Consider the following 15,534-nt stretch of genomic DNA (forward strand, 5'->3'; position numbering starts at 1 on the left):
CGACAACCTGTCAGCTAAGAACATGAAACTGATGCTAAAGTTTCCATGGACGCACCAAAATTGGACAATTAAAGATTGGAGAATTGTTGTGTATCTGAGTCTCGATTTCTGTTGCGGCATTCACATGGTAAGGTGAGAAACTGGTGTAAACTACATGAAAGCATGGATCCATCCTACCTTTTATCAACTGTTCAGGCTGCTCCTCGTGATGTGATTGTTTCGGGGATATTTCCTTGGCACACTTCGGGGCCAGTTGTGTACCAGCTGAGTATTGGTGAACCATCACAGCCTACTTCAAAATTGTTGGTGACCATGTCCATCCCTTTAAGACCACATTATCTTCTGATGGCTGCTTCCATTATTATAATGGGCCTTGTCACAAAGCTCAAATCATCTTAAACTGGTTGAGGAATAAGTTTATTATACTGGCCTGCATAGTCACCAGATCTTAAGCCAATAGAGCACATGTGGAATGTGGTGAAACTGGCAACAGGGTGATGCTATCATGTTAATATAGATCTCTGAGGATGCATTTCCAGCATCATGTTGACTCTATGCCATAAGGAATTAAGGGAGTTCTGAAGGCAACATGGGATCCCACCATCTACTAGCAAAGTTCAGAAAGTAACCAGTGAGTCTGCCTTTTCTTCTTTTTCTTCTGTAGAATAATTTGTTCACATCAGAGAGAAAGAATTCCATGTATATTTCCACCAAGACCGTAGGGAAAATGTCATATTTCCTTCCACTGAAAGATTTCACAGAAGACAACACATCGTCCTTTCTCTGTTGAAGTCTCCTTTAAGTCGTCATTAATGATAGCTAGTCCCTTATTTCCATGTTTGTTTTTTATTATTTTAATTAGGAGCTGTGATTATGAGGTTTATCCTTTGTTTCTAAACCTTCAGCTTTTGAAGTCACTTCAAAGAATCGTCTTGTGTAGATGAGTTGATTTCTCTGAAGGTATCACCCCATTAGGTTGCATCCCTTCACCACATCATTTTGGTTGTCAAACTTATTTGTCAGAAATTCTCTTGAGATTTAGTCTTCCGTTACAATCAATTTGTAGAATTACAGGACATGGGATTTGTCAAATTTGAAACCGAATGTGCTGTTTCGTTTGTCTCCAGTATGGTTCCAGTTTGAGAATATGGTATGCAAGCAAAAGAGAACCCATTAGCACTTTTTATTATGACCCCTTCAAACCCCTTGTGATGAGCAAACTAACTTCAAGTGTGAAATCACTGCCGTGCCTTTTACATTTTAAAAAGGCAACAAGTAATTTGAGATCAGGTAACAGGAATATGAAGCAAAAGCAATGCTGTATATTTGACTTGCAGTTTTTCTTCCTGCACTCATCAGTCATGAATCAGAGCTCTTTCTTTGATGCTTTCTTCACAAATCACATTTTCTCCATGTTGTGCAGTCTAAACAACTTGATCCTCTAGTTGTACTCTTGACCTGATGCACTACCTTCTAAAACTGATGCTTGGTCTCGGGTCATTGCCCGAGATTCGGCACTTATCGCTAGAGATGATCCTCAACATTAAAGTTAAGTAAATTTGATGCCGAGGTTGACTGTTATTCTCTGCAGCAGTTGGAGGTCCATGGAGACAGATCATAGTCATCATCTTACATCTTTGCAGACACACTAAGCAGATTTTGATGTATCAGAAGACTGTTTTAGCACTAGTCTGTGAAAGCAGGTAACAGTAGTAAGCTAAGGCACTTATTGTTTCTCATAGCCACCTCTAATAGCCACATTACAGTAAAATTGTAATGATTATAGTATGCAACTTTCATTACAGAGAAATATATAGTGTTGAAGTGCTTTAGCTTAACTTCATAAAAATGCAGTAAAAATAGTGGCCTAAAACTAAGATTTGGGTATTTGATTTACCACGTTATCACGATACCAAACCTTCTGATCCTCCAGTAAATAAAATTATGAATGAATCTAAGTGACTGTTGATATGCTAATAACATCATTGTTGTGATGTGATTTTATGTCCTTGATAATCATGCAGTGAACATATACTTTTGTGACAACTGAAGACTTATTTCAATAATCAAGTGGGGATGTTTAGTAATCTAACATAACCTTGAAGTCTTTACCCTGTGGTACAAGTGTTGTGCCAGAAAGAACACAAAGAAACTTGTATTATTCTACATGAACAGAAATGTCCAGTGACAGATATTAATCTCGTGTCATAGAATAAAGTCACATTTAATAAGTCAGATACCAAAGGAAAATATTCATTTTCTTTCAATTCAGTTTCATTCATATAGTGCCAAATCACACCAACAGGTGCCTCAAGGCACTTCTTATTGTAAGGTAGAGACTCAACAATAATAAAGAGAGAACTCAAACAATCAAGCCACCACGTATGAGCAAGGATTTGGCAATAGTGGGAAAGAAAAACTCCCTTTTAACAGGAAGAAACCTGCAGGGGAACCAGGCTCAGGGAGGGGCAGCCATATGCTGCGACAGGCTGGGGTGATGGAAGGAAAACAGGACAAAAGACACACTGTGGAAGAGCAACTGAGATTAATATCTAATAATTAAACACAGAGTGATGTGTAAGCACATAGTAAGTGAAAAGGGTGAGTGAACACAAAACACTCATGGGAAGCAGCCTAAAAATATAAAATCATTACCAAAAATTAATAGTTCATGGTAAAACTGCTCCATGAACTACATTGATACTATACAATATCAGTATTGTACTGCACAGCACACTACGGCAGTGTGCCTTTTCATCTTGTTTACTCAAACTTTTTCCTCTTCTCTCTTTTTTTCTTAATCATTTCAGCTAGATTATTTTGGTTGCCTGAACCAATCAGTTAAACAGAAATGATCATACAATAGAATACAGTAAAATAGAATAGAATGTATTGCACTGCACCTCTACGAGCTGTGTTACATGTATAATAGGACGGAAAAGCCAGAGAGATTGTACTTCTGAGTTTCAGGTGCTCATTTCTGATCTTTGTGTTTTTTTTCTATCTTCAGAGTAGTTAGCTATCGTGTTACTGTCTGTTGAGATGCCATGCTCCACGTTACTTCCTTCTTGAACCGTTGCGTTTGACAGATAATTAATAAGTCATAATAACAGCTTGAATAAAAGCTACATGGTATTCAGTAGGCTGGAAAACCTATATCTTTCTTTATGACATCATTGTGGAAGCTGGTAATAATCTTAAATTACATGGTAGTCAATGTAAAAGAAACATGCTTTATAAATGTGTGTTTATGAAAAAAAGAACTGAAAAAAATATAAAATACTCAAGATGTATTAATAATTCAAATTCCAGCAGAAATAGACCTTGAGTTTCAGGTGCTCATTTCTGATCTTTGTGTTTTTTTTCTATCTTCAGAGTAGTACAGGTCACAGATGCTAAAATCTGTTCTTTATGACACAGAAAGGAAGTAAAGTTGTGCTCTAATTAGTCTGGTCTTTTATTTCATCTTACCATCTGGCTTTGCGTGTTTTCCAACCCTCCGCTGATCTTCCTTCTGTTTCAGAAAAACAGAATTAAATCTGACAAAATTTGACAATATCACTCTGAAGTATTATGTGTGATTTCAAAATACACACAGACACACACACACACACGTTGTGAGCCTGCAAGTATAAATAAACAAGAAAACTCTTGTTTAGATGCAAATATGATGGTTTAATTTTACTGCACAAAAACCAGTTCGTGCTTTTATCACGGGAGCTTTTCAATTCTGCCCAGTATTAGCTTTTAATTAAAGAACAGTGACTTCCCCAGATGTTTTATAACTTCAGTTGCTTACAATTACTCCACTGAATACTTTTTTTTTTTCTCACTTGAATTCAGATGAAAATGCAACTCATTTTTATTTTAGGGTTTGTGACCTTTAAAAAGTTTCCATGAAATTCTCTTGACAGGAGAATAAAAACAGATTCTGCGAACCCACCGACACAACATTCAAAGCCATTATGCATATGTGGGAAAGAAATTTAGTGATGTTCAGAAACTGTTGGCTGTGTTGGTGCGTTACAGCTCAGCCTGTAACGTGGAGAGCAGAACTGGGAGCGAGATCAGTGTTTTTATTGGGGGAAAAAAAGAAAAGTGAAATACAGAGAAGATGAGCACAACAGATAAAATATACTTTAGATAAACAACAAAAATAACGTAGTATCAAAACCAATATTTGTTTCATTCTGGAAATATTTTCAAATCAGACATAATCAAAGCATTTTTTTCCTTTAATAAGTCTTTTACCAAGAGGGATGCATCCAAGACACGAAAATGTGCTCAGAGGAATAAAACTATGGATTTATTTGAGAAAGATGGAGTCGGAAAGAAATGTAACACTTAGTAATTTTCTTGGATGAAAGAATGTATTATATTACCATTGTTCTCTCTTTTGAAACTAATCAGACAGATACAGACACTTACTGTGCCTGGTGTTATTCCACTGAATATAAAAAATACAGCACAGAAAGTCTCATCTGTCTCGCCACAAAAAGACAGCAGCAATAGCGATTGTGCCATCATGCAAATAGATATTTGGTGAAGACCACATGCAGGGAGGCTCATTTTGTTTCCTCAGTTGTTTGTGTGTACTTTGGTTTTAAAAGTATACACACACAAATGTTGGTAGCCTACAAGGTTACATGTGGAATATGTAAAATCGTAGACAAACAGCTGCGACCGAGGACAGCAGAAGGTCTGTAGGCAGGAAAAAGTGTCTGTAGCCGATCATTTAGAGGATAAATCTTTAAGAGGACTGCAGTGACTCTTGAGTGACTGTAAAAGTGATTTTAGGATGTGTATTGAGCGCCATTTGGCTTCCCCAAAAATGTGAGGGAAGAGAGGGAATCTTTCTACAGGCAGGCACATAATTAGCACTGTGGGACAATCACTGGTCTTCATAAATCACTTTAAAATCAGGAACATCTAAATATCAGAAGCAGTCACAACTCCAATTTGCTGGACATTTAGCCTGATAACATGTTTGAGGCTCATATAAACAAATGTGGACGATAGGCACTCACAACATTTGTAATTCATCAGTGCCTCAGGCTTCTAACAGGAACACAGTGAAGGTGATATGTCTAAAACTGCCAAAACATTCTTAGATTCAGTCATTTTAATGCGTCCAAGGTTGCTTTAAAAAAAAAAAAAAGACTGCAGACAAAGAGACGTTTTAAAATGCTATTATTGCAGGTTATTACATCTGTTTGCGATGGAGTCGGGTGGATATCACTGTGAGCTGTGTGAATAAATCAATCTACAACTCTTACAAGCAGAAGCTTGTGAAATAAGGTTTGAAAACCTGAACTCATAGCAGTTTCTGAACCATTTTTGCAGAGTTTTTCAAAGTCTGTAGATTGCCATGTTTTGTTTTGTTTTCCTGTTCTTCAAGGTAGAGTGTGCTTCCTGAAACCAAAGTGCTGTAATGTGAAAAAGACTTTACCAAACCCTGAGTACTTTGTTGTGTGTACTTTGAGTCTCATTCACAGCTGCCAAAGGATTATCCAGTTCTTGGCCGTCCGTTAGCTATCGTGTTACTGTCTGTTGAGATGCCATGCTCCACGTTACTTCCTTCTTGAACCGTTGCGTTTGACAGATAATTAATAAGTCATAATAACAGCTTGAATAAAAGCTACATGGTATTCAGTAGGCTGGAAAACCTATATCTTTCTTTATGACATCATTATGGAAGCTGGTAATAATCTTAAATTACATGGTAGTCAATGTAAAAGAAACATGCTTTTTAAATGTGTGTTTATGAAAAAAAGAACTGAAAAAAATATAAAATACTCAAGATGTATTAATAATTCAAATTCCAGCAGAAATAGATCTTGAAATGGTGACAACATGTCAGAGAGGCTGTTCAGGTGGACATTTAACAGTGGTTAGAGCGAATTTTCTTTCACTAACTTCCCTCGCATATTTTATAAATAGAAAAAGCTTAATGTCATTAAATTAATATTGTGTCATCCACAAATATCTGAAAATGTCAAAACAGTTTCAAAAACATAAAAGATTCTGAACTGAAAAATTGTTCTTGGATATAAAACATCAGAACAATGAAAAAAAGTTTGCTATTTTTGTTTGATGGTGACGTAATAGTCCTCAGTCTTAAATTTGGGACTGCTGTGTCTGACATCCTTTTGGAATAAGGCGTAATGGTGCTAATTTACATTCAGTAAACAGTTACACAACCCAGTGCTTTGTGCACACTCTTCTGTTCTGTCTGCATTGCGAGTTTGGTAACCGCTTTCTCTTCTGAAAAGGTCATGTAAGGAAATAGGTCTTGGCTGACCTGAAGGTACAAAAGGAAAATGGATCTTGTGTGAACACGCACACACTGTGGAAGGAGTTTTATTCATTTCCCTCCAAGGTGTGTACGGTGAGAATAATAAAAAATTTAGGACAGTCTGTCTTCAGGTCATTGAGCTGCCTTCGTCAGATGTTTGGTGTTTTCTTTACACACATGCATGCTCTCAATCTGTCACTGGCCTGTATGACAACCTGAAACAGTCCCCAAGCACACTTTTCCAGTTCACAGAATCCACCCTTGCCTCCTTAACGCGTTATGTGTTTTACATATTTGCATACTTGAGTCTTTCCGAAGCAGCTCTGATAGACTCCAAATCACACACTGGGAAAATCGGAACGTCAAGAATAGCAGGATGCCATAAGGCGTAAGACATCAGATTTAATTATTTTCCTCAACAAAAACCCTGCAGGTGCTCTTGAAACACAAAGTGAACCTAATTTAGAGTCCCATATAAACACATTAATAACAATTATGTATTTATATGCTCCATATTTTTTATCCAGATCTTCTCTCTGCTCTTTGCAAATAGAATGTTTGAACCACAAGTGTGGGGTGCTTCCACTAATGATATCCCTCAAAATCTAAGAGTCGAAAAAACAACTGGAAAACAGGCACTTTGGGCAGTCTCAATCCTGAGTTTAGGTGAACGAAACTCCAGCAGCACTTTTAGTATACACACGATGTTTATTTGCTCTCTAACAGTCTGCCTTATATGCCAGCCCATAATAGAAAAATGTGAGACAATGTACAGATGTCAGTGCTGCAGTAACAACTTGGGAAATGTGTAACGGCTAAATCAGAGGTGTGGTTACACTTCACTACTTCTTCGAGTCCTCCCGGTTATGTATAGTGACGTTTTCTGTATGTGTGTGTGCGTGCAGGCCGCAGGGTACTCGAATGATGTCAAAACCTGCGGGTGAGCAGCTCTCCAGTACCACCGTCAGCGAAGCCTCCACTGCCATCACCTCTTCCACTGTGGACACGTCAGCCTCCAAGGTTAGTCTGTGGTTTCAGTATTTACCTGTATATGTGTGTGTTTGTGTGTTAGTTCCACATTTGTCGCTTTCAAACAATGTCCTTTCTTGATTCGTTCTGGACTGGTTTTATGGTATTAAAGGATGACCATCCAGGCTTTTTGGTCTTTGAGTTTTGTCTCCTACATTTTTGTGCGGTAGTTAGAATATTTTCAAGCAGCAACAGAGAGGATTGCCTTGTGAAATCTTTAGCAATTATGAGGCTTCATGTCTTTGTCCTGTTTTGTGAGAGTTAAAGCATATGAATCAAGTAATAGTAGGGGTTGCATTGGCAGTACTGGAGTCTTCAGTTAGTTAAGGTTGCCGGTTCGAGCCCCGGCTTGGACAGTCTCGGTCGTTGTGTCCTTGGGCAAGACACTTCACCCGTTTGCCTACTGGTGGTGGTCAGAGGACCCGGTGGCGCCAGTGTCCGGCAGCCTCGCCTCTGTCAGTGCGCCCCAGGGTGGCTGTGGCTACAATGTAGCTTGCCATCACCAGTGTGTGAATGTGTGGATGACTGGATGTGTAAAGCGCTTTGGGGTCCTTAGGGACTAGTAAAGCGCTATACAAAATTCAAATAAATTCAAATTCAAATTTTATTTGTCACGTACACAGTCATACACAGTACGATATGTAGTGAAATGCTTGGACAACTGCTCGTGACCTAAAGAGAACAAAAAAGGAAAAGGCTATGAATAAGATAGGAAATAAATATGAAAAATTAAAAAGGGTAAATTTAACTAGGAAGGAATAAAATATAAATTAAAAAGGGTAAATTTAACTAGGAAGGAATAAAATAGAAATTAAGGTTAAAAATGAAATAACTGTACAACACAAATTAGAATGAAGGGTAAATTTAACTGGGAAAGAATAAGATAAAATATATAAATTAAAGTTGAAAATAAAATAACTGTACAACAAAATACACAATATAGAACTATATAAGAATGTATGAAGAAATATAAATAAATATATACACAATAACAGCAGCTGTACAAGTATTAACTGGAAATGAAGAATATAATGTCCAGTGTTGTGCAATCCACATTATGTCTTGTACAGGCCATTTACCATTTTAACATCCACAATCAGTTTTGTGTTAAATGCACTGCACTGAAAAACCAAGTAGTACGTGAGCCATCAATAAAGGTCTGTTAGCCCTGTAATAAACCTACGATGTTCTCTGCAGCTTGTTAATGAAGAAAATCACTCCATTAATTCACCAGTGCAAAGGCTTAAAATGATCATTAAACAAGAAAACAATGCTAATATCTGAATATACCAACAAACACAGGTACAACCACTGAACACAGTGACAGAGATGTCTTTTTAGTCTGTGGTACAGGAGAAATCCATTCTTTAGAATCAGTCAAGAGATGAGCGCTGGTTATCCATGGCTAGCCCCGAGAATGATCACAGCAGCCTGGGCTAGTGGGGGAAAAACATTATTTGTGGCCAGTGACTGACCTGATTAGCAGCAATTTTCAGCTGACTCACAGCAAAACGGAATGATGGATGAGGATGAGAAAATGGAAATTAAAAGCTTTTTGCAGCTGATCAAACTCTATTATGGCCATGCAGGGATATAGACCTGAGGTGTAGTTTGAAATGGAGGTAGAGGTTGTAGGTTTACACCATGATTAAGTGCAAAGTTGTCTGCTGGTTAGCAAGATTAGGTTTCTATGTAACATAGAAGTTGAATGCTAGAATTACACTTAATAAAACTGGATGCAAAGATGCAAATGTGTTTTGTTCTTCTGTAAATGTGCATATTTAAACATTGAAGTCTATGGAGATGTAATATCAGCCTTCACAACCTTATTTTTATGCTAAAAATTGACTGTGTAGATTCAGACATTTGATTTAGTGAACTCAGTATTACAGTAGGCTTCATTGTGATTAGGATTACTCCTTTTGTAAGTTATTTATGGTATATAGTTGATTCCACATTCCTTCCAGTATATTGTATTACCACTATACTACATCAATGAAAAATAGATTTGGTCTGTTTTCATATCCCCCCTCTTCCCCTTTTTTCTTCTATTGGAGCTTATTTGGGGTTTTTTTTGTTTTTTTTTTGGCAACATTTAAACTCCAGGTCTTCAGGTTTAATTTCTAGAATGCACACTAGTATTATTGCACAGTGATCGTATCTATGAAACTAAACTGAATTATGTTTGTAGTGGAGAAAGCACTTTTCTTTTGACTGTTTAACCTTGTTTTTGGTCGTCCTTGGCTCGGGCAATTTGCTTGCAAAATTACAAAATACTTGAAGCAAATCAGCACAGACAGTGCTAATGAATTCCAATTTGAGCTTCCAAATGCAGATCTCATGCAGGATACATCCCTTGTCATCTGGTTTAGTACACCATAAAGATGTCCATGCCACTTTTTTCAGTATAAATCTTACACTTGGTTTATACTCACACATGTATGCAGCTCCACGGTGGCGTGAAATCTCATCCTGCCCTATCAACAGGTGCCTCGGGACCAAGATTGAACATGTGTCATCGTGTACGGTACAGAGATGACAGGATATCCATCACAAAGCCCCATCACCATTCCCACACCCAGTGTTTTTCTGGTCTGCAGCTCTCCCAGGTGCTCTGGCTCATCACCCCTGCCACTAAGCAGCCGGGAAATGGCACAGGAGCCTTATTCTTAAAAGAAAAACTCTTTAACAAAAGAATCTTTTTCTCAGAGGAAGAATGAGTCATTCCTACCCCCCTTGCTTTGCGCACAATCTTAAAATGAATCCGTATTTTGAGTAAGTCACATCTCTTCCGCCTCTGACAAAACATCAGAGAAGCAGTGAGACGTCCCACTTTCCCCATGAGCAGTGTCTCGCCGTTCTCCTGTAAGCACTTGTGTTCACTGGCTGCATATTTAGTGATGTTGTGTTCACAACTAACTTCTTTGGGATTTATCAAAGTCCGTGTCATTTAGACATTTCTGTTGGCTCCCAGTATCCTCTTATGAATTGTTTTGCCTTTATATGCCTCATTAATTCGCTGCCTCACTTTTGAAAGTAACTCTGCTCTTCAGGTGCTTCTTTGAGCATTAAAACCAACACATAATAGAACCGAGAACGCTGCAGAGTAAAGAGCTGTTCTGTTACAGACTAAACACATATTTGAGTTCCTGCATTAAGGGGGAAACAACAAGAAAAAAGGAAAAAGTCAAAGTAATTGGTGGCATGACTGTAGTGTTAGCAACACTGATTGTCCTGATTGTAAAATAGATGTAAATTACTTTAGGTAATCTTTAGGTCTTTAGGTTTGACAGGAGAGTTTGGCAGTCACAGATCTGCTTCGACCAAAATGGTTGACTAATGTAGGATAGGATAGGAGGGCTATCACCTGGGAGACGTTGTTCAAATTCCATGTGAAGCTAAAAGTCAAGATGATTTATTTTTAGATGAATTGGCGTATGACAGCACTCATTGTGTGGAAGGGTCTTAGAACAGAGAGCTGCATTTTCCAGTTTGAAGCTTAGTGCAATTTTAAGAGTATATTTTTAATTTGGGTATAAAGAAAATTCTTGAAATTAGAAAAAATCATTTTATATCTTACTGTGATGGAAGTGCAGCTAACAGACCTGATGATTACATTGAGATGCAGGAAACACATTATGTCCTCTGAAGCTGAGCTATATAGCGTTTGTCAAGCTAATATGTGACTCAAAGGTAAAATTTGTATTTTCATTATGTTTTAATTGCTGCCTAATTTATAAACACAGAAAGATTGGCAACAGATTGCAGGCAGTTTAAGTCAGTCTGTGTTCACAACTTCTCTGCAACGTGTCTCTTTTCAGTAGGGAACTCAACTCAGCTGCTGAAGTGTGTGTGTGTGTGTGTGTGTGTGTGCGTGCGTGCGTGCGTGCGTGCGTGCGTGTGCGTGCGTCAAAGATGTCTCAGTAGCAAGAATCAAAACAAAATTGGACTTCATTTTGGTTCTTGCTTAAGTAATTTATGCAGCTGCACTGCAGCCATGGTTAGAAGTATGAGCAGTCATTTTGGAGGCTCTGGAAATGATCGTGCACTATGAGTGTGAAGATGGTGCCTCATCCTCCTCAGAGGACTTGGAGGCTGACATGGAGAAGGCCTCAGACCAGCTCTGACTCATCTGAAGGTGAGAGTGGAGCAGTGGTTGAAGCAGTGACAGGATGAACTTCTCCATCTCCATATTTTGGTCTCCCACAAAGTCTGCAACAGAGCCACCAGCTATGAACTGCTGCTGATGGATGAAATCCTCCAGCAAATTGTGGCCATGACAGACATACATGGGAAACACTCGGTGGCTTATGTGGACACAGAGGAACTGCAGGCTTATATAGAGATGCTTATTTTGGACAGTGTTTACAAGTCAAAAAATTTAAATTAATTAATTTTTTAAAGATCATCTAAGGGTTAAGTTAACCCGGCTTGACTCTTGTTTGTTATTCTTTACCACTGATTTGATTCATCATACTGGTATTGCTCAGGCATCTTTCTAAAGGGAGAAGGAATCACAACCCATGTTTAATTACCTTACCCTCCCAGATATTTCTCATCTGGCTAGGGAATGGAGCCGGTAGCCCTCGGGTCTCAGAGGGGCGTCTCTTGGCATTTTGGTTGTCTGATTGTGTACCATTAAAATAGCAAATAGCTGGTTTGACTCTCAGTCACACACCTACAAGACAGAGTGCTACTGTGCAGCAGGGACCACAGTCTGTTCCACAAAATTACATTCGGCCTAAAAATAGACCACTGCATCGTACACACACACACACACACACACACACACACACACACACACACACACACACACACACACACACACACACACACACACACACACGTGTAACAGAGAAAGAAATATCTCTGAAATACACACATAGTATATTTACAGATATGGGACTCTAGTGTGAGAGGACTGCGTCATCCTCTGTCAACCAATCCTCTCACTAATTACTGAGTGCATTTGTCTTCGTTTTCCAGCTGCTGATGCCTCCCAGTGCTGCTACCAGTCCATTCACACGCTTATGCAGCCATCATGCCAAATCTTTTATTATACCAGCAGGGGAGGTGACAGGGTGTACATGTCTTACTTCATGTGTATGTGTATATGTGGTGCTGGGGGAACATGCCTTCTTCTGAGGATTTGAGAGTAGAGGATGGTCTAATGAGATTTCTTGAATATTTGCACAGTGCACAAGTATGTTATCCAGCAGGCCGGCACAAACAAGAATGTAAGAAAGGTTTGTTTAGCCAAAGAAACTCCAGCACCCAGTATTACTGTATTACTTATTATACTTATTATAGGTCAGGGGGCTGAAATGGCACTGAATACTAACAAAATGTTAAATACGTCTAAGAACTGGCCTGTCAGGGTATTCCTTACATTAAAATCTACCTGCTTTCAAGGCATTTTTCTTGCCGTTATCTGACATAATGATCTTCTGTCTTCTGTCAAAGTCCTTTCCTGTTTTAACAGTGTTCCCCTCACTTTTAAATACTGCACTACCCTCCAGCACCCCAAATTTGCAGAATTTAATGTGCTAGTGTCCTGTAATTACCACTTGCACTGCAGCGGCTGAGCCAAAGTTAAAATGTCTTAAGTCAGCACCTCTGTTATTACATATCCAAAATATTATTTCAGTTTATTTCAGGTATGCTTGATGTCTTCCAGTTAGTAAAACTTTACTAAATATATGTAAATAAACAAAACAAAAATCAAGAAAAAAACAAAATCACACAGTGGAAACATGGAGGTCACCTGGGTCCACATCAAAAGGCCATGGCCACCTAAATCTTATTAATCTGCCCCTGGTTTCACCCAGTGGAAGCTGGTATAAAATCTCCTTGGCTCTGAATGAGAATGACAGTTAATAGTAATATATTTACATAAATTAATTAAAAAGAATTTATGCAATAACCTTGGTTTAAAAAAACTTTAATATTGCACCTTCCAGTATTATAACCCAAAATGCAATATTACAGCTGCATAAGTTAGTTATGATATTCAAGGTCATCTTAACCTCCTAGGACCTGGCGTCCACATATATGGACATCACATTTTGGGTTATTTAGTCCAAAATACTCAATTTTGCTCTACAAGGGCCTGATATCCACTTACGAGGACATTATGCTGCTACTGTTCTATCAAAATTTGAAACGAATGTCCTCATATGTGGCTCTGATTTGTCTTAGAAGCAAAAATAAGGTAAAAAAAAATCTGGTAATTCTTTGTTTTTACATTCATCGGGTCCCAATCAGCCCAAATATCAAAGAGAAATTAAAAATGCATGCCATGGAAGAGTTCAGGTCTTAGGAGGTTAAAGTAAATGAGGATACAGAGGTTTTACCTCGTTTTAAGGAACTTTAATTTACTCTGGTCATTTTTAAAAAGAATCTTTGGATTTTCTTCCTAAGCCTTACAAAGATAATGCACATCAACACAGTCTTTTAATACTCCCAGTGTTCTTGCAGTCATTCCCTCACTTTTTTTGATGGTAGTCAGTCAGATTCAAAGGTCAGACTTTCCTGTGTCTGGCAGTTGAAATATTGACCTGCAGGTTACAAGCCCACATGCCTAACCTTCTGCCTGCCAGTCTAAAGAGGCTTTGTCAATGTCAGACAAATGTCATAGCAAGAGTGACTGTCACAGAGATCTGGTGGAAAAATTGTCTGTGCTCATATAATGGCTGTAATTATATCACAACTAGGGCAGAAAAAGAAGGGTAGCCGAAAAGAGAAAATCATAGTGTGGGTGAAAGTTTGTTCAGTGATATAAGTAAGATTGAATGGTCTGATGAGACACAGACAGCCTATTTCCAAATATAACCTACTGTAACACAGTAAACTGTCCCGCTTTTGCTTGCTGCCTTTTTGACCACAGTTGTGTTAAGGAGAAGAAATATGCCAAGGTGCCTTTAGTGCAGTCATATAGGTAATTAACCAAGCTAATTTAGCACAGTAGATGAATGGTACCGATGAGCTGCAGCAGCTAAGATACAGCCGCTTAAAATGGCCACCTCATCAGCAACAGGGCCATGATGGATCCCTGGTTGAATCCTGACCAACTGTCGAATGATGGGTGATCGTATTGGTATCCCCCGTCTAGGACGCCTGGATGATGCAATCATGAGTAGTAACGCCCCTAAGCGGCATTTAGGAAAACCAGTAGTAATGGTAAAGCAGCGTGGAGATGCATTCATTTACAGGCTTGCTACACTATATATATATATGAGTTTGCATCAAATAAGGTACAGGTTGTGCACACCAAAAAAGCCAGACAGAAATTGATGCTTGCATTCTTGCTGACTTCAAAGCATAAAAACATGATTTCATTGCACTGCTAATGTTCTTATATAAAATGCAAAATTTAAATTTAAATGTGCCCTAATTGGGGATGTGGCACTTTGTTGCGAATATTTCTGATGATTAATAAGGTCAGTGAAATGCTGCTGTAGGCGTGAACGCCATAGCTCAGGCACTGTGCTTAAAACTATTGGTAATTCTCGCCATTTACGTTTTCCCAATAAATTAACAGTAATGGCTAATGATCACATTCAAGCTTGCCTTACTCAAGTTGTCTGCCGCTAAACTTAGTCTGTGTCCAAAGAGCAGCTTTGAAACGCCTTCATAAAACCACAGAGCACTTTAAAAAAAAAAAACAAGCTGGGTGAAAGTCTGGGCGCTATTATGTAAAATCTAGAGAAATTATGGATCGCGCAAGACTTTTGCACAATATAAGATTTTAACGTAATCTAAAGAATAAATCAAAATATTAAGTTGCAACCTAAAAGAAAAATTGAAGGACATGCTAATGATTAAACAGAGGTCTGAAGAAATAAGACCCAGCAAGCAATAGGCTAAATGAAAAATTAAGTTCTATCAGTCTCAAAAATAACTTCCACATCTGGTTTGGGATCTACGAGGAAGCTTGTGTGCAAAAAAATAATTTCTTTATTTCTTTACGAAAGCTGTCAAAAGAATTTGAAATTCAATTCATTTTTTTCATAGCGCCAAATCAAAACGGTGCCCTCAATGAGTTTTATATTATAAGGCAAAGACCCTACAATAATACAGAGAAAATCATCTATAGCTAACTATACAAGTCAAAGTTTTTTTGAAGAAAGCACCATCTCATGGTGACACTCTGCATTTGGGTGAAAGGGGCGTGTTTATAGTGAAAAGTAGATACGTCCCAAGGGAAAGAG

General features: G+C 38.3%; 1 protein-coding gene across 4 annotated transcripts in view; it reads left to right on the forward strand.

Annotated features, from left to right (window-relative positions):
* Nucleotides 1–15,534, forward strand: part of LOC120730200 (pleckstrin homology domain-containing family A member 7-like) — a 134,920-nt gene that overhangs the window by 77,568 nt on the left and 41,818 nt on the right. For all 4 annotated transcript variants that reach the window (XM_040026413.1, XM_040026414.1, XM_040026416.1 and 1 more), the window contains exon 5: nt 7,201–7,315. In XM_040026413.1, the coding sequence (XP_039882347.1) occupies nt 7,201–7,315 (115 nt within the window). The remainder of the gene's footprint in view (nt 1–7,200; nt 7,316–15,534) is intronic.

The sequence above is a fragment of the Simochromis diagramma genome, unplaced genomic scaffold, assembly GCF_900408965.1.
Source record: "Simochromis diagramma unplaced genomic scaffold, fSimDia1.1 OVJJ01000293.1, whole genome shotgun sequence".
NCBI classification, from domain to species: Eukaryota; Metazoa; Chordata; class Actinopteri; order Cichliformes; family Cichlidae; genus Simochromis; species Simochromis diagramma.